This window comes from Saccostrea echinata, unplaced genomic scaffold (genome assembly GCF_033153115.1).
Source record: "Saccostrea echinata isolate AGI-Se365-2 ecotype Australia unplaced genomic scaffold, CSIRO_AGI_Sech_v1 ptg000030l, whole genome shotgun sequence".
NCBI classification, from domain to species: domain Eukaryota; kingdom Metazoa; phylum Mollusca; class Bivalvia; order Ostreida; family Ostreidae; genus Saccostrea; species Saccostrea echinata.
Genome location: NW_026889779.1, coordinates 34,478,886 through 34,497,193, shown reverse-complemented (window position 1 = coordinate 34,497,193; position 18,308 = coordinate 34,478,886). Strand labels below are relative to the sequence as shown.

General features: G+C 32.8%; 2 protein-coding genes across 2 annotated transcripts in view; both read right to left on the bottom strand.

Annotated features, from left to right (window-relative positions):
- The window catches only part of LOC133197760 (N-terminal EF-hand calcium-binding protein 1-like), a 252,915-nt gene that overhangs the window by 47,608 nt on the left and 186,999 nt on the right, over positions 1-18,308 (bottom strand). The window lies entirely within an intron of this gene.
- On the bottom strand, positions 894-16,533 carry LOC133197069 (zinc finger protein 711-like). The gene is made up of 7 exons (XM_061332909.1): positions 15,364-16,533; positions 14,797-15,000; positions 13,981-14,120; positions 11,268-11,350; positions 6,872-6,964; positions 4,363-4,457; positions 894-1,971 (listed from the first exon to the last, which is right to left on the bottom strand). The coding sequence occupies exons 1-7, from the start codon at positions 16,531-16,533 to the stop codon at positions 1,744-1,746; spliced, it is 2,013 nt and encodes a 670-aa protein (XP_061188893.1). The 3' UTR covers positions 894-1,743.

Below are 18,308 nucleotides of genomic sequence, written 5' to 3'. Positions count from 1 at the left end.
AATAAATTTAATAGTACAACTCAGAACAGGGTATTTAAAACAAAATACCAGTAATGATTATCAAAAAGAAGCATCCGAGAGGTTTTAAAGATATGCAGATGAACTGAAGTGAGTGGCAAAAAGTAACATCATAACGATGCCGGTAACATTCTTACCCTGCGGCGATAGACAAAACCTAAGGTTGTGTTTATCTTGATGTTTTACAAAATATTTCATATAATCAAATGAAATTTTAAGGAAAAAATTAAAATAGATGGGGGTATTAATATGTCAAATTTTATTGATAACATTTGATTATTAAAGATTTTATAGCAGTTGTAACATTACTTTTGGATTTATCCTCGTATATTAAATTCAAATACTTTTCATACACCTTAAAAACTGTAATTTTCCATATTAGTTAAATAGTTAAGCATAAATAATCATTTGGAAAAGCCAGTTTAATAACAAAGCTGTTTGAAGTTTTTTTCTTAAAAGTTCACGAACTTTGTTTTTAAAATTACAAATATCTAATAATGAAAAATTTAGTGTCTGCAAAATTAAAACCACTTTGAAATGAACCAGTGTAGAAAAAAGTGAAATTTGAACACATTGAATTAAAGTCAAACAATATCATATTCCTTGATCTTAATCTACTGCCTGGCCTATACTTTAGAAGCTAATGTAAAGAATATCTGGACACTTACTGCTCATTTGGTTGTCATGTGGTGAAGTGGCAGGGTTTTTTTTTTCAATCAAACTGCTATTTTTGATGACAGATATTCTTTTTTTTTTTTTAAATCATCATGAGAGGGAACTCAACCCTTCATCGATCACTTGTGAATGCACTTGATCAAATTTACATTCCGTAATGTGCTGAAATGATATGCCTAAAGACAACAAAAACTTCTTCATACAAAAGCATACTTTTATTCAAACAATAAAAGCAAAAACATGAACATTCTTTCATAGATGATACACCTTAATATCACTCGATCTCTTGTTATAATAAAATGCATGGGCTCCAATAACAACCAGGGCCACCAGAAAATCCTAAGACATAGTTACCTGACCAATGCATGCTCTGAAAAAAATTTCTCCAGGCTACTCAATAGGAAATGTAGGTCAGACACAGGAACTTCATTCACTTATATAGATGCACTAAGGTTTATCCAGCCTGGGATTCTACTGATTTTGGAAAGGAAAAACTCCAAATGCTCTCTACTGGTGTTTATCAGAGAAATATATATGGTGGGATGCAGCATCCAAAGCAAACTCTTTACAGTGTACAAACTGAAGGGGATAAAGACAATGGTGCTTATTGAAGCACTGGTATATGCAGAGTCTAATTTAATATAAATAAAACTTCTACAGTAAACTGCCCCCCTGCTATCCCTCTGCTCAGAGTAAAATTTCCCCTCACTCAGAGTGAACTGTACCCCCTGCTCAGAGTGAACTATCCCCCTGCTAAGAGTGATCTGCCTCACTACACAGAGTGCACTATCTCCCTGCTCAGAGTGAACTATCCCCCTGCTAAGAGTGATCTGCCTCACTACACAGAGTGCACCCTCTCCCTGCTCAGAGTGAACTATCCCCCTGCTCTGAGTGATCTGCCTCACTACACAGAGTGCACTCTCTCCCTGCTCAGAGTGAACTATCCCCCTGCTCTGAGTGATCTGCCTCACTACACAGAGTGCACTCTCTCCCTGCTCAGAGTGAACTATCCCCCTGCTCTGAGTGATCTGGGTTTCAAACAAATTCTGCTCAGAGTGAAGTGTCCCCCTCCTCCTCACTGCCCTTTCCATCTTCCGGATTCTCCCTAAGAATTTGACCAACTGCTTCATGGTAACCTTTCCCTGACAACATGGCCTGTTTCCGTCGAGAATGCTGAGTGGATACATCTTCTTTGTGGACTGTACGAATGTGTTTCACAAGATTTCCTTGCCGATTACACTTATAAGGGCAGGCATGACACTGAAATACCTTTCCAATCTGAAATATGAATAATACACAGTATGTCCTCAGTTTTAAACCTTTCAATGTAGATTCTAAAATATCTTACTAGTTTTTACAAAACAGTTCTTTTATATTAAAATAAGCTACAATTGTAGTACATATATCACCTAGACGTACTTTAGGCAAGCTTAGAAAATGATGACCCCTCTTTCCTTGCAATTTTTCTGAATTGTTGCATCCAGTGTTTTTCCATTAGATGGATAAGTATCAGATATGAATTATACAGTTTTCTGCTAGTGACATTTGAGTCATTATATTACACATCCCTCTGGTCATAAGCGATCTTTGTGTCACGTTTGAGCTTCCAATGTTTCTCAATTAGAAGATATGGCCAGGACAGAAATATTGTAAATCACTTTTTATTTATGAAAACTTTACTTTTGCATAATTAAGTGAGACAGTGTGCTAATGAAAATTCCATTCTTACATATCTTTGTTTTCTTAAAGATTATATAGAGCAATACCCAAAATTTGTGAAAATTTTGTCTTGCTAATAAAGAGTAAGGTACCATCTTGCAAAAATGAGGTCTTGGGAAATTTGGTGATCTATGGTAAATATTTTTACTGAGAGTGACCTTGAACCTGTACAAAGGACCTTGCTTCAAGGTCATCAATCATGATAGTTATAAATCAGACATGACTTACACACTTTTTATGCTAATGACCTTGAAATTGTCCAAAATACCTTGAATGAGTTCATGACACAACCTGAGATAATATGTTTTTGTCAATTATGAGCTTCCAGTATTTCTCCTTTACAAAGACATGGAATGGACATATTGCACAAAAGTGCATCTGTCTAGACAGACAAGGTGACTCCTATGCACACACTTGTTTAAGCCTTCTTGGGATCAGTTTTTACATCTACCACTTCTCATTTTTGTGATTTTCTTACACAACAATAATAAAATAGCAATTAACAAAATAAAATAGGGTTAAAATATGTTTAATACCAGTAGGCAATGATAGGGTGAATTCACCTTGCATCGGACACCCTCGTACTTCAACAAGTTCTAGCGATATCACTATGAACCGAATATTAACAAAATGGATCTTAACATATAGTATGTCATTAAAATATAAATTTGTTACATGATTTTGTGTTATTTATTGAAAAAATATCCATAAAAACCAATTTTTTTGAAATGAGTAAGAATTCACCATGGATCGGACAATATTCACCATGCATCGGACAAACAGTATTTGAACTAGAAAAATATCAAACCTTTATCTTACTGCTTTAAAATTAGTGATATAGAAATATTTTTATCTTTTAATTTAAACATTAACCTTCTCATTAAAATAGACTACATCAATCCACAAATGTGGAGAGATTTTAGGTGCATCACATTGCATTACAAAGGCTTTACAATGCTAGTTATACGGCAACTCGGGCCATTGTCTCATGAGTTATCATCCTCTAGTTTGTAGAAATAAATTGAGTCCATTTCTAGTCCTCATATATTGATAACTTGTATTTTCCCTGGAAATTTAGAGTTCTTATTTTCTATTTCCGCAAAAAACGGCTGTCACTTTGGGTCTTTTATAATGAAAATGGAAGTGATTACCCATGCATCAGAAAATTATCAATCATTGACAAATTCAACCAAGTCCAACTGGTTTTGTGAAATCTAATAAAAAGAACGACAACTCTAAAAATTTGCATAATCATTAAATTCTGGTTACTCCCCTTTGATGAGGTAAAATATGACGTAACATGATAATAAAAATTGGCATCATTAAAAACTTTCAATCTTTAGCTTACAGACAGAAACAAGTAAAAACATGGAGAGCCTCAGGTTAAATGAAAGTTTACAGCTTAAAGCTGTCCGAAGCAAGGTATGTGTTCGATGCATGGTTAACTCACCCTCATACAAATTTGAATTTACATGAAAATGCTTTCACAAAATTTGACTCTACGGTCCTAAGTTGACCTTCAGATAAAAAAAATTGTTTGAAATGAGTTTTCTTATATTTCTATTTAAGAATCCGACACTAGTAATACGGCCTCATCAATATACAATATGGATATTGAAAAAATGAATTCACACTGCATAGGATATTTTCTACTTATTTTAAATGTTTTGTCTTTTCTGAATCTGTGGTTCCTGAGAAGAATATTAAGTGACACAACTCTATCCCCCTCCTAAGGTTAGGGTTAAGTGATCCTTAATTCGGACAAACATTATCTGAAAATTTTAATTAAGAATGCTTAGAGGCAAATTATGCTAGAATTGGACAAATATTTGACAACTGAAATTGTGAAATGCTTACAGTAGACAGACATAAAGATTACACTGGATAATTCTAATTTTGATCAGAAAGGCCACTTGAGCCTGTGGCTCAGGCGAGCTAATATACTGTTACCTCATGAAGGGCTCTGACATGGGTCAGCAAATTCCGCTCTTTGTAGAAAACCTTGTTACAGTTATCATAAGGGCACTGCTGGTAAACTTTTTTGACTGGAATAATAAATACAACATAAAGCAATGGTACATAAACTCTATTGTGTAACAGGAATCTTTTGTTTGGTTTATTTTTGGTAGAAATGGATTATAATTTTACTGCAGTTCTCAGAATATTCACACCCAGTATGAATTATATATAAAGAATTCAATCTTTGACAACTTAATCCATTACAGGTAGGGATGTCAACAAATATTAAAACATTCGAATATTCATTCGATGAGTTGATATTCGAATATGAATTTAAGATTCGAATATTCGTTGTTTTTTTTCAGATTTCATAAAAAGAAGTACTGTGTTTAATAAATTTTGATTATAACAGTACTGGAATTATCCCCGTTTAATTTACTAGCGATCGATTTCGATCGCCTGATTTCTTTCACTACTTTCTTATCATATATATCTACTAAATTATTTTGTTTTGGGTAAGGTATTAAAGAATTATACAACAATGCTTTATGTATAATACAAAACGTATTTTCATAGTTTTTATTAAATAAATACAATTGGATCTAGAATCGAGGACAACAAAATGAAAACCTTCTTAGAATGTCTAAAAGACCTGAAGAGTAAACTTATCAAAATAATTTTAATTGATCACTAAATGATTGTCCGATAGATTTAGTCTGTAATTAATACTGTAAAGGGCTCAATTTCGGAATAAATGTGTATATTACTTGATTATCTCGGGTTGTACATCATCTTGAATTTTATATTCATTATCGAGAAATTAGTTAATTACCTATGAAAATTGTCTATGGTAATATTTGTTTATATTTTAAAAACATTGTATCAAAGATTATAATCATATCTCTTATTAGGTTCACTTGATAATTGTAATTACATGTAATTACATGTATTGAAATCTGAACAGTATACCACTATCCTTGTTAAGGCGACTGGTTCCTCGGAGCTACTATAAAAACACATGTATCATTTGTTAAGATTATACTTTTCTACATTTAAATCAATTATTTATTTCAAACATTGACAAATATCAAATGGAATTCCTTATTGTACATATACAAAAGTCTTCATACAATTTTACTTCCAATATAAGAATACCTATGCTAAACCTTTCATGAGAGTAGGATGATGCATATGGGTATTTAAAATAAACCAGAATTTTATTTATTTTATCAAATATTCGAATATATTCAAATACTTTCATTGAATATTCGAATATTAATTATTGACAAAATTGACATCCCTAATTACAGGTATTATCTAATTATTTCTAGAGCAAACTGATGCTCATAAATTCAAACTCATCAATATAATTTTAAAATATCTCTAATCTCAGAGCTTTTTAAAAGATCTTTCACTCATTACAAAAATGAAAATGGTAAATCTGGTGCTAGCTCAGGGGAAAACTGAGGGAAAAAATGAAGTTACTTCTGAAAATGAAGCATTCCAAAAACCAGTTCAATAAAGCATAACTCATAATAAAGGCCAAACAAAAAAATATGTGTGGTTCCGGTTACACCTCCAAAAGAATTAGGGTAGGTAGGTAGGGAATTTTTTTTTTTTTTTTTTTTTTTTTTTTTTTTTTTAACAAAATGATTTTCTTAATTTTTCTAAATAATACTTATCACTACTTTGCAAATGACATTTAGATGTGGTGTGATAATATACTAGTCAATATTGGTAGGGGACACCTACATGCTAGCTTGCTTTGGATTTAACACAAATAAACACTTGCACTATGTTGTGCAACGGGGCGGTCATTGCTGAAACTAAAACTTAAACCGGAGCCATTGATGGAAATTGGGGAAAATTCCGGAAAAAATATGAAAATTGCCAAAAAAAAGTTTAGGGTCGGGGGTATAAAATAGGGACGGTCAGGTAACTGCAACCACACAAATTTTTTATTTGGCCTTAGTATAACAGATTGATGACGAAAGACAGAAAACAGACAAATTAGTGATGTCCCAATCTGCAAATCCACAGGACCATTCTAATCTCAAAACAGCTCTCAGAAAAAAAAAAAAACATATTAACAGATGGGAGAGCTTTAGCACCACTCACAATTACATTACTGAAGAACATTGGGTGGGGCATTCACTTCCTATTAACATAGTTCTAGTTAGGAATATTTTCAGATTGCAAGAAACATCACACTTTTTTGTGCCTAAAAAATATACACTTTTTTTTTCAAAGGATGGCACCATACATCTGTGGTTGTCTAACCCATTTTTTTAAGACCAGTGAGCTACAGATCTGCAGCTATATCAGACACAGTGGGACTGACATTAAAAAACTGAGATATCTGAGAGGTCTAGATATTTTTGTTGAATACATATACTCATAATAAGGTTCATATCATTGACTCACATCAACATACTCCTGGTAGTTGTTTGAAATACCAAAATTTATCAGTAGAAGTAAAACACACACTTCTCATAATTACCGTGATACTCCTGTACATGGCTATTTCGCTTGACCTCGGAAAAGAACGCTTTAGCACAAATTTGACATTTATGCTTCTTTTCAATCTTAATCCCTAAAAATGTAAAAGGGAAAAATAAGTACACGTATAGGTAATCTAAGATTACATATCTCACCTCAACAAATGTAATATGTAACAACAAATGTAATAACTGTAACAACAAATGCAATGTGTAACAATCAATTTTTTAAAGAGTATCTACAGATACAATAAGTGTAACAACAAATGTGAAAAGTATAACAAACAAGAGGCCACAGGGCCTTAACAGTCACCTGAGTATAAAACAACAATCCATAGAGGATCCATAGAGTATAAATTGAAGGCTGCAAAAACAAACCCAGGTTATACAATATAAATTAATTTTTTATCCAATCAAATGACGCATTACAACCAAACAGGGATGGGGTAATCGTAATCGAGTAATCGTAATTGATTGTAATGATTACTTTTTTTCAAGTAATCGACAGTAATCTGTAATCGAAGAGATTTTCGATTACTTGTAATTGTAATTTAATCGATTACAGCTAAAATTTTCAATGTAATTATAATTACTTTTTCGATTACTTTCGATTATTTTATACATAAATGGATGTTATTTTGGAGAATTATTTCCAGTCAGTCACACATAAATATCAAATATAAACCACCTAGTGTTATGTTTGGATTTCTTAACTTTTATCATCATAAGTTTAATAATGTTGTCAATAAAATTTGCATTATAGACCTACTGGTCTAGTATTAAATAATTTAGAAGTGTATTTCAATCATTTATTAATAAAATATACAGATTTTTCGTGTGCATTGTACATTTGACCCACTGTCCTCTTGCTGCATGTCCTTTTTCATATTTCAGATGTTGATCAGAAAAACTTTGTCTTGTAATAGAAAATTATAAACAGCAAATTTTAAAACAGATTTAAGTGCTGTATTAAATATAAATAATTTATTTGGTAAATAAACTATATTGTGCTCGAAAAAAAAAATGAAGATGGAAACACTTATTCATATCTGAAAATGTTTAAACTACTTCAAACTTGTGTTTTAGTAACTTTAAAATTTGCAAAAGCATTCTCAAGTTTTCATTCAAAATTGTAAGGTTGCTTTTACATCAGTGAGAGGTTATAAGTGTCAGTAAGAGAGGGAGTGTGTCACTGTGTTTGCTTATCTTGGCTAATTAATTGACTGAGACATCCCTGATTTGCAGATAATGAGGTGTAAACTGTGAACTACCTAGCGTTAACTTTCATTCCATTGAAGAATTATTAAAATAATTATAATAGCTCTCAAAACACTTATTTCAATACAGAATGAAATTGTACTATTAGTTTAATTACTAAAAGACACATTTAATTTACATGTTTGTTACTAAGAGTTCTAATTTACTTATTTTTTTGAAAAAGACACGTACAGGAATGTTTAATGTGAACTGTCAACATACCGGCAGCCCAAATACTTCTAATAAAGTAATAAAGTAATTCACAATAAAATATTAATTTAAACAATTTTTGCAATATGTCAATAAATATGGAGGTTCAGATCCAAGGTTGAAAGAAATAATTAATTCCTTGGCATATTTTATTGTAGGAATCATGTCTCCATTTTCCATGGTAGAGAATTCCTCACTTGGGCATTTATATAGTGAGAATGTTAGCCAGAATAAAACCCTAAAAGAATATGCACTAAAATTGCAGGAACACATTCAAACTTCAGTGGAATCAACATTTACCATTTAAATATTGCTTTGATATTTAAAAGGGATAAAAACTTGGAAGTAATCGATTATTAATCGATTACATCTTCCAAAGTAATCGATTACAATCGATTACAGGACAAAAATGAGTGTAATCGATTAATAATCGATTACACAAAATTCCTCTAAGTAATCGATTATTAATCGATTACATTTTTCAGTAATCGTGCCCGTCCCTGCAACCAAAATTAAATTATATTAAAATGACTTATCATGGTTTTGTTGTTTTTGAGAAGATTTTTAAATGATCTTAAATATATATTCCTAACTAAAACTTTGATCACCTGTTGTGCCCCCTCCCTACTCCAGGGGGTAAAGATTTGAACAAATTTGAATTAACATTACCCAAAGCTTCCATATAAATAAGACAAGTCATGGCTTTGCTATTCTTGAGAAGAAGATTGTTAAAGATTTTTCATATGTTTTCATGTGTAAATCTTTGATCGTCCATTGTGGCTCCACTCTATCCCCCAAGTCATGATTTGAAAAACTTGAACCTATACTACATCTGAGGATGCTTCCATGTAAATATATCAAATCATGGCTTTGCCGCTTTTGAGAAAAGAATTTTTCAAAGATTTTTCCTGCATATTCCAATGTAAAATTTTCATTGTCCATTGTGGCCCCACCCAACCCCTAGTAATCATGATTTAAAGAAACTTGAATCTACACTACCTGAAGATGTTTCCACATAAGTTTCATCTTTCTTGGCCCAGTGGTTTTGGAGAAGAAGATTTTTCCAATGTATTCCCATGTAAAATTTTGATCATTCGTTGTGGCCATGCCCTACCCCAGGGGGTCAAGATTTGAACAAACTTGAACCAATACCACCTGACGATGTTTGCTCACAAGTTTCATCTTTCTTGGCCCAGTGGTTCTGGAGAAGAAGATTTTTAAAGATTTTTCCTATGTATTCCTATGTAAAACTTTGATTGTCCATTGTGGCCCCACCCTACTCCTGGGGATCTTGATTTAAAGAAACTTGAATCTACACTACCTGAAGATGTTTCTACATAAGTTTCATCTTTCTTGGCCCAGTGAATCTGAAGGAGAAGATTTTTCCAATGTATTCCCATCTAAAATTTTGAGCATTCATTATAGCCCTGCCCAACCCCAGGGGGTCTTGAATTGAACAAATTTAAATCTACACTACCTGAGGATGTTTGCTCACAAGGTTTCATCTTTCTTGGCCCAGTGGTTCTGGAGAAGAAGATTTTTAAAGATTTTTCCTATGTATTCCTATGTAAAACTTTGATTGTCCATTGTGGCCCCACCCTACTCCTGGGGATCTTGATTTAAAGAAACTTGAATCTACACTACCTGAAGAGTTTCATCTTTCTTGGCCCAGTGAATCTGAAGGAGAAGATTTTTCCAATGTATTCCCATCTAAAATTTTGAGCATTCATTATAGCCCTGCCCAACCCCAGGGGGTCTTGAATTGAACAAATTTAAATCTACACTACCTGAGGATGTTTGCACACAAGTTTCATCTTTCTTGGCCCAGCGGTTCTGGAAAAGAAGATTTTTAAAGATTTTTCCTTGTATTCCTATGTAAAACTTTGATTGTCCATTATGGCCCCATCCTACCCCCAGAGGTCATGATTTGAACAAACTTGAATCTACATTATCTGAGGATTTTTCCGTATAAGTTTCATCTTTCTTGGCCCAGTGGTTCTTGAGAAGAATATTTTTAACAGATGCCATTATTTTTTTCACTAATTCTTAATTATCTCCCCTTGGAAAAAGACTTGGCCCTTCATTTGAAGAAACTTAAATCATCATTACCCAAGGTTACTTTGTGGCAAGTTTGGTTGAAATTGGCCAAGTGGATCTTGAAAAGAAGTCAAAAATGTGAAAAATTTACGCACGATGCACATCCACAAGACGATGGATGAAAACAGAAATAGGTTACCTGAGTGACTCAGGAGACCTAAAAATGTAAAAGAGGCAACAACAAATGTAAGAAGTGTAATAACAAATGTGAAAAGTATAACAACATATATAAAAAAAATGCAACAACAGATGTAATAAGTGTAACAACAAATGTAATAAGTGTAATAACAAATGTGAAAAGTATAACAACATATATAAAAAAAATGCAACAACAGATGTAATAAGTGTATTAACAAATGTAATAAGTGTAATAACAAATGTGAAAAGTATAACAACATATATAAAAGAATGCAACAACAGATGTAATAAGTGTTACAACAAATGTAATAAGTGTAATAACAAATGTGAAAAGTATAACAACATATATAAAAGAATGCAACAACAGATGTAATAAGTGTAACAACAAATGTTGTAAGTGTTACAACAAATGTAATAAGTGTTACAACAAATGTAAAAGTGTTACAACAAATGTAATAAGTGTTACAACAAATGTAATAAGTGTTACAACAAATGTAATAAGTGAGCAAAGCCCCCATTGCCATGATGTTGATGCTTTAGCTTCTTTCATCGTTGCAGTGCTTTATCTACACAACAGTTACTATACAGTGTATGGAGCAATACAAATAAGCATATGAATGGTATTCTGATAATGCATTGTGTGCAATCAAATGCAATTCACAAAAAAGATCTGATGTAGTGAATACAGAGTGTTACCTTTGAGTTCCTTGTGTCTCAACTCATGACTCTTCATCATTGATTTCTGGGGGGTCACAAAGTCACACTCACCACAATGGAACCTACAACAGAATTATCATGAATATGCATGAATGTTACATGTAAATATTTTATGTTATATTTAAGGAGGGATTCTTCTCATATTTCTTGTATTTAAAAATTGATAAAATTTTCATAGCATCAAGAAGACATAATCGCTAAGTGATGGTACATGTATCAGTAAGATTAAATTTGACTGTTTTATATTAGAACCAAGGTCAGGTCAAGGTCATATCTTTTTCCTACACTTTAACAATAAAGAAAATACTGTTTCCAATCATGTGATGTCTACTTCTTTTTCAAAATTTAAAATGTTTTTCTTTTTGCGTAAAAAGATACTACCATTTAACGTAAGGGTCTTTCAGATGATACTACCAAATCGACATGCATAATTCAACTAAAATAGATACTGGCTAATCCAAATTTCCTCAATTTTTCTTAAATTTTTAGGATACATGTATATTTTAGTCATTTTCATATGTTTCGTATATTTAAATTTTTCTTATTTTTACATATGATAAAGCAGTCAAATAAAGATACAAATTAATACAAAAACAAAAAGTTTTGACCGTTTACTAAGGGAGAAAAAACACTTTTTACAGATTTTTTTGCTCAAATCTTTACATAGATTGAAAGCTTTTAAAAGCTAATAAAATTGTAGTTTGTTTGTAAAATCATATTTATTTGATATATTTTAAAACTTCAGTCCATTATCATTAATTTTACTTACATTTAAATTTTCTTTAAGTCTTTGATTGTTTGAAAATTTTAACTAAATTCATTGTTCTACAGTAATTTTGAGAGGCAGAAAAAAAGATTTTTTCATATGCCGTCACTCCCCAAAAAATTAGTCCCTGCTAGATTTCAAACTCAGTTTACCATTTCTATTTAAAGTTGTACAACTATGATGAGGAAAGAAAAATATGATTTTTTAAATAACTTACATGTAAATATATATGACATACACTGTATAAGCAAATGTACTTCGAATATTTCATCTAGTCAGAAACCAGACAAGAATCCCTCCTTAAGCATTGAATCATTATTTTTTGAAAGATATAGTCTCATAACTGCAATGGTGTGTGCAAACAAATTGAGTAACTGTCATAAGTGCGTCATGAAAATTTGTTTGCACACACCATTGCAGTTATGAGACTTTCAAAAAATAATAATTCAATGCTTGTATTTACATTTTTTAACTCCTTGCCTCGGCTGCAAATGTGATTTATATTTCAAAATCCCTGTATTATCCTAAGTTACAATTAATGGAAGAGCTGTTGCAATAGCTTCTGTTCAATGTGAGCATGAATTTTGATTTTCACTTCAGACGTTGCACTTTCAATGTTTGTGATGTCAAAATAAAATGCATAACCTTTGGACCCCATTTGTGTAATAGTGTTTTAAATGCCATAGCTTTCCTCACACTTTATTAGCAATACATGTTGAATGTAAATTTACCGGCATCACTTATCTGATAAATATACAGGTATATTAGAGGTTTATTACAGTGTTCATCTTATACTTACTAAATTATTTCTGTGCTTTCTAAATAAATTCTGATTTCACTCCATTTTGAAATCTTGATTTCCAGTCACTTTAAATGTTTATTAATTATAAATGTCAATTTACTACAGATAATGTTCTTCGTTTTATTCTACCATCAAAATAGTGATAACAAATCTGCTAATAAGCTTTTTTTTTTTAAATAATAGAAAACAGCTTTTTGAAAACTCAATGCTTCATTTTTACAAAGCAAAAATAATTGAATATAAACTTTAAATTATAAATCTGCATGAGGGCATTCCAAAGGATAATACATGGAGACACCTGTACTTACAGTACCCTGCCATGCCCTGTGGAATCTCCTTGTGTTCCTGGTACATATGTACTTTTTACCCTGTTGCATCTCCTTGTGTTCCTGTTACATGTGTACCCCACTACATCCCTGGTCTTGCACTGTGGAATCTCCTTGTGTTCTTGGTACATGTGTACTAAACATGTCATATCCTGTGGAATCTTCTTGTGTTCTTGGTACATGTGTACTTACCCTGTCATGCCCTGTGGAATCTCCTTGTGTTCTTGGTACATGTGTACCTACCCTTTCATGCCCTGTGGAATCTCCTTGTGTTCTTGGTACGTGTACCTACCCTTTCATGCCCTGTGGAATCTTCTTGTGTTCTTGGTACATGTGTACCTACCCTTTCATGCCCTGTGGAATCTCCTTGTGTTCTTGGTACATGTGTACCTACCCTTTCATGCCCTGTGGAATCTTCTTGTGTTCTTGGTACGTGTACCTACCCTTTCATGCCCTGTGGAATCTTCTTGTGTTCTTGGTACATGTGTACTTACCCTGTCATGCCCTGTGGAATCTTCTTGTGTTCTTGGTACGTGTACCTACCCTTTCATGCCCTGTGGAATCTCCTTGTGTTCTTGGTACATGTGTACCTACCCTTTCATGCCCTGTGGAATCTCCTTGTGTTCTTGGTACATGTGTACCTACCCTTTCATGCCCTGTGGAATCTTCTTGTGTTCTTGGTACATGTGTACCTACCCTTTCATGCCCTGTGGAATCTCCTTGTGTTCTTGGTACATGTGTACCTACCCTTTCATGCCCTGTGGAATCTCCTTGTGTTCTTGGTACATGTGTACCTACCCTTTCATGCCCTGTGGAATCTCCTTGTGTTCCCGGTACATATGATTGAAGTAGGTATACCGAGCTCTGAAGCTTTTATTACAATGGCTACAGAATCCTACAGACTTATATTTCCCCTCATGCACTGCCTCAATATGTACCTGCAATGAAAAGTAATAGAAAAAATTGAAGGATTTTTCTAAATGTCAAGCAGATAGCTTGGGACCACTATCATGTCACAATTCTGAATCTAAGGAACAAATTTTGAAAACATGTGAATAACAATAATATCGCATGCTTGTATATTGTCAAATTGTATCCTTGATGTTCTCGAGAAGATTGTTAATGATTTTTACTTTACATTCCCATGTAACTTTGAATCCCTATATATGGCACCATATTTACCATTGGTAACAATCTGGTGGAAAAATTTGAAGCTTTAAAACTTAAGGAAAAATTTATACAACCCCACCTTATCTTCACCATTTCATAGTCCTATCTTCCTTGAAAACAAACACTGCCTTTCATAAAGAAGTACAAGGATTCATAAGTTAATCCAAATTTACTTTGGAAATACCCTGTAACCTTTGTGTTTTATGATACTTTAGATGTATCAATAAAAAAAACAATACATGTATTTACCAATTACTGTCACAGTATTATCAATTTAAAATGCTTGCGACATCTGTGTATCACATGTGGACAGATTAGGGAAGAATTGATACATTACATGAAAGTCTGTTAACAGATAGCTTGAGAGCCAACAGACAGACAGACACGGTGGCCTCAGTAAGGAATATTCATTTTCATGCAGGCCTAATATCATGTCAAGTATACCTTCAAACCAGTACGTGTAGTCAGAGTCTTGCCACAGATTTCACACTGGTGGGATGTCTCTTTGTGTTGGAGCACGTGGCTTCTTAAACTATCTGAGTTCTTTAACACAGCTCCACAAATGTTACAGATGGCCGACTGACTCAGGTGAACCTTTTCTTTGTGTACCTTTACTTTACATCTACATATTGCCCAAAATTGGCAGTTCTACAAAATAAAGCTGATTTGTATAGCTACTTCTGTATGTATCATTATATAACTACATGAATTCATCATGAAGCATTAGTTCCTCAGTCAGAGGCACTAATAGTCTGTCATTATTAAATTTTATAATAGAGAAAAATTTTATGTTAAACAACTTGGCACGTTCATACCATCATGTTGAGTACATGATTTAGAAGTGTCAAAAATTTACATTACACTTACTAGTAATAATTCATCTAAAAAATAAGTAAAAATAAAAAAAGGTATCTTATAAAATTTGAATCAAGCCTATTTTTTTTTTTTTGGTTACCGGTATGTATATTTAATAAATATGTGTCAATTTTAAATATATATATATATTTTTACCTCTACATCACAGTATTTCTTCGTGAAAACATTGGTATCATAATCAGTGACTCCGTGTTTACGTACTCTATGGTCCATGTAAGTCTCTGCAGTACATCTTTTGTAGCTAAAGCCACAGATGTCACAAGCAATATCACTCAGCCGTGCCAACTCATGCGAATGAGCACAATGCAATTTGAATTTTTCTTTTCCTTCCATTGTTTTCTCATTGTACAGAAAGGGACTTTGCAATTTCATTTTGCGACAGTGCTTACACTTCGTCAGCAAGATTGTTTTCACGATTCTTCTTGTTATCTTGCTAGGATAGTCAGTATCCTTACCTCTGGCATGTATTTCCAGCTGTTCTAAATTACCAGTACTTTCTGTAAAAGCCAAATTTGAATGTATCTGGGATTTTGTTTCCTCTTCATTCTTATACACTTTTTTCTGTTCACCTGTTATATCTTTAGTTCTATTTTCATTTGTTTCTGATGTATCATCAGTCCCGGCTTCAGCTAAGTTTTTTTCTTGAGATGTCATAGACACCTGTTCACTTTGTGGTACAGTGACATCATCAGATGATTCTCCTTCAGCAACTTCCCATTGATCTTCCTCCTTAACTTCTGTCATATCAACATCAGGAGAATGATGCCCCTCCCTCACTGACTGAGAAGAATCTCTCTGTGGTTCCTTACATCTGACATTCGCTGAACTCATTATATTCCTATTATAGCTCGACTCAAACCTAACATGAAGAGTGTTGGAGTACACTCCTGGGACTCCAGATGACATGAAATCTGTGATAACTGTTTCTAAATGTTTGTCAATAGTCATTTCTTGTGAATTCAAACTTACACACACAGGTACTAAAAGGTTCACGCCTATATGATTTCCAAATCTGCACATTTCTAATGCTTCTGCATATGTAAAGAAATTTTTCCCTGAATAAATTAACTTCATAAAGTTATTAACATCTGCAGTTGTGAATCCTAAAGCCTGAATTGTGTCAATAGTGTCAATGTAGAAGCCAAACATTCCCCACATGGCCAGGATGATTTTATGGGCATAAACTTCTCCATCACTACACTGTATACAGCAGTCACAGAGGATTCTGTTTTGTTGATAAAGATAAAGGACATCACTCAGTTTTGCCCCAAGACCAGGCACAGATATGTTGACTTCATGTGTCATTTCACTGTAAAGTAAACCTACAATTACTTACTTCATTCCACTGTACAGTAGACCTACAAATTACTTCATTTCACTTTATAGTAAACCTACAAATTACTTCATTTCACTTTACAGTAAACCTACAAATTATTGAACATACTTCAGTTCACTATACAGTAAACCTACAAATTACTTACTTCAATCATTTTACTGTAAACCTACAAATAACTAACTTCATTTCATTGTAAACATGCAAAATCCATAGGGTAGACAAATAAAATTCTGCAGTACTCGCCTCCAAACAGGTTATTATCATAAAATTACTTTTCCTACCAAAAAATATGCTTGTCCCATCCTTTTCTGAATAAAACAAAAGTAAAGCAGTCCAACCTTTTCTTAAATAAATGAAAGTAAAGCATTTACATTAAATTATTCCTTGACTGAGGCATTACACAGGAATCAACGTAGACCCAAAATCACTTAATAATTCTCCCATGGAGAAATTTAGGGGGAAATGTCTCATTCTAAGGAGACTTCTTAACGTGTGCCATGCACATTCATTATTATTTACATTTGCAAATATTTTTCATCGATGAACTTATTGAAGAGAAAATATGTTCAATTCTGTATGAACTTATTAGGGGGTCAGAGGTCATGGCAAGACCGAATCACACAGCGAGATGATATCTTGTCTACATATATTTCTGTCACAGTGACACTGGTTTCGGAACTTCTAAGCCGTTAAAGCGATGCAAAAGATAAAATTATTGAAACATATATTTTTTTTTCGTTCAACAAATGATCACTAGATCTTCCTTGGGTGTGAAGAATGTTTCTAATTAGCCTAAAATCATGCTTACCTTTTTAACCCGAAATTCCTTTGAAGGTATGTAAACTGAAGACGATAGCACCGCTTTTAAATTCATATAATAATATAAAGAACTCATACAATAATAGTAAGATTATTCTCAGTAGCGATCATTGTGTTTTTCATTATGAACAGATATTTCCTGAACTGGACTGCTGAACATCAATGTAAGTATTCAAATGTTGGAGCGAGGCGAACTCTCAAGACCAAACAGCTTCTAAGTCATTGCGCGTCACAACATAGCAATACGGGGGCCGCTCATGTAATAAATGCAGTTCCATTCAGAATATTGGTCTCAAATGTAAATAAAAGTAATAAACAACAATGTTGAAAAGTTCACTGGGAAATGAACTTGGTTGGTACGTGATCAAATCTTCTGAGAAGCTCTTCAGGCTTCAAAGGATTTGATCACGTGACCAACCAAGTTCATTTCCCAGAGATTTTTTTAACATTGTTGTTTATTTCTTAATTAAACTTAAAATTCTAAATACATGTCAGTGTATATAAATGTACATTTCACAGTATTATTCAAGAATACTCAAAGACAAAAATTTTGAAGAAGTCAGATCATTTGATGATTTTCATTTGCAAGATATATGAATACCAAGCATTAGAATAAAAGTGCAAATTGTCAATCTAAACATTTCTCGACTGACAAAAGTGATTTTATTACTTGCACAATATGCACACAAATTTTACATCTAAGATTCCTTTCCATATTTCCAGAACATTAGCAAAATCAAAGTTTCTTTAGATTCTCTTGAATTCTCTTCTCAATAAGGAATTCTTTTTTATCAATTAAAAATAATGAATATTTATTTAAATGAAAACAACAAACAATAAATACATCATTTAATTTTTTAAAAAAGTAACGAGTGGGATCGCGCCGATTACATTTGCGATCTAAGCTGCATATACCAACGTAAAA

Coding starts and splice junctions, on each gene's coding strand:
- LOC133197069 (XM_061332909.1), bottom strand. CDS start 16,533: ATGACACATGAAGTCAACATATCTGTGCCTGGTCTTGGGGCAAAACTG. Junction 4,458..6,871: donor CCATGTACAGGAGTATCACG/GTAATTATGAGA, acceptor TTATTATTCCAG/TCAAAAAAGTTTACCAGCAG. Junction 1,972..4,362: donor ATGTCAGAGCCCTTCATGAG/GTAACAGTATAT, acceptor TTCATATTTCAG/ATTGGAAAGGTATTTCAGTG.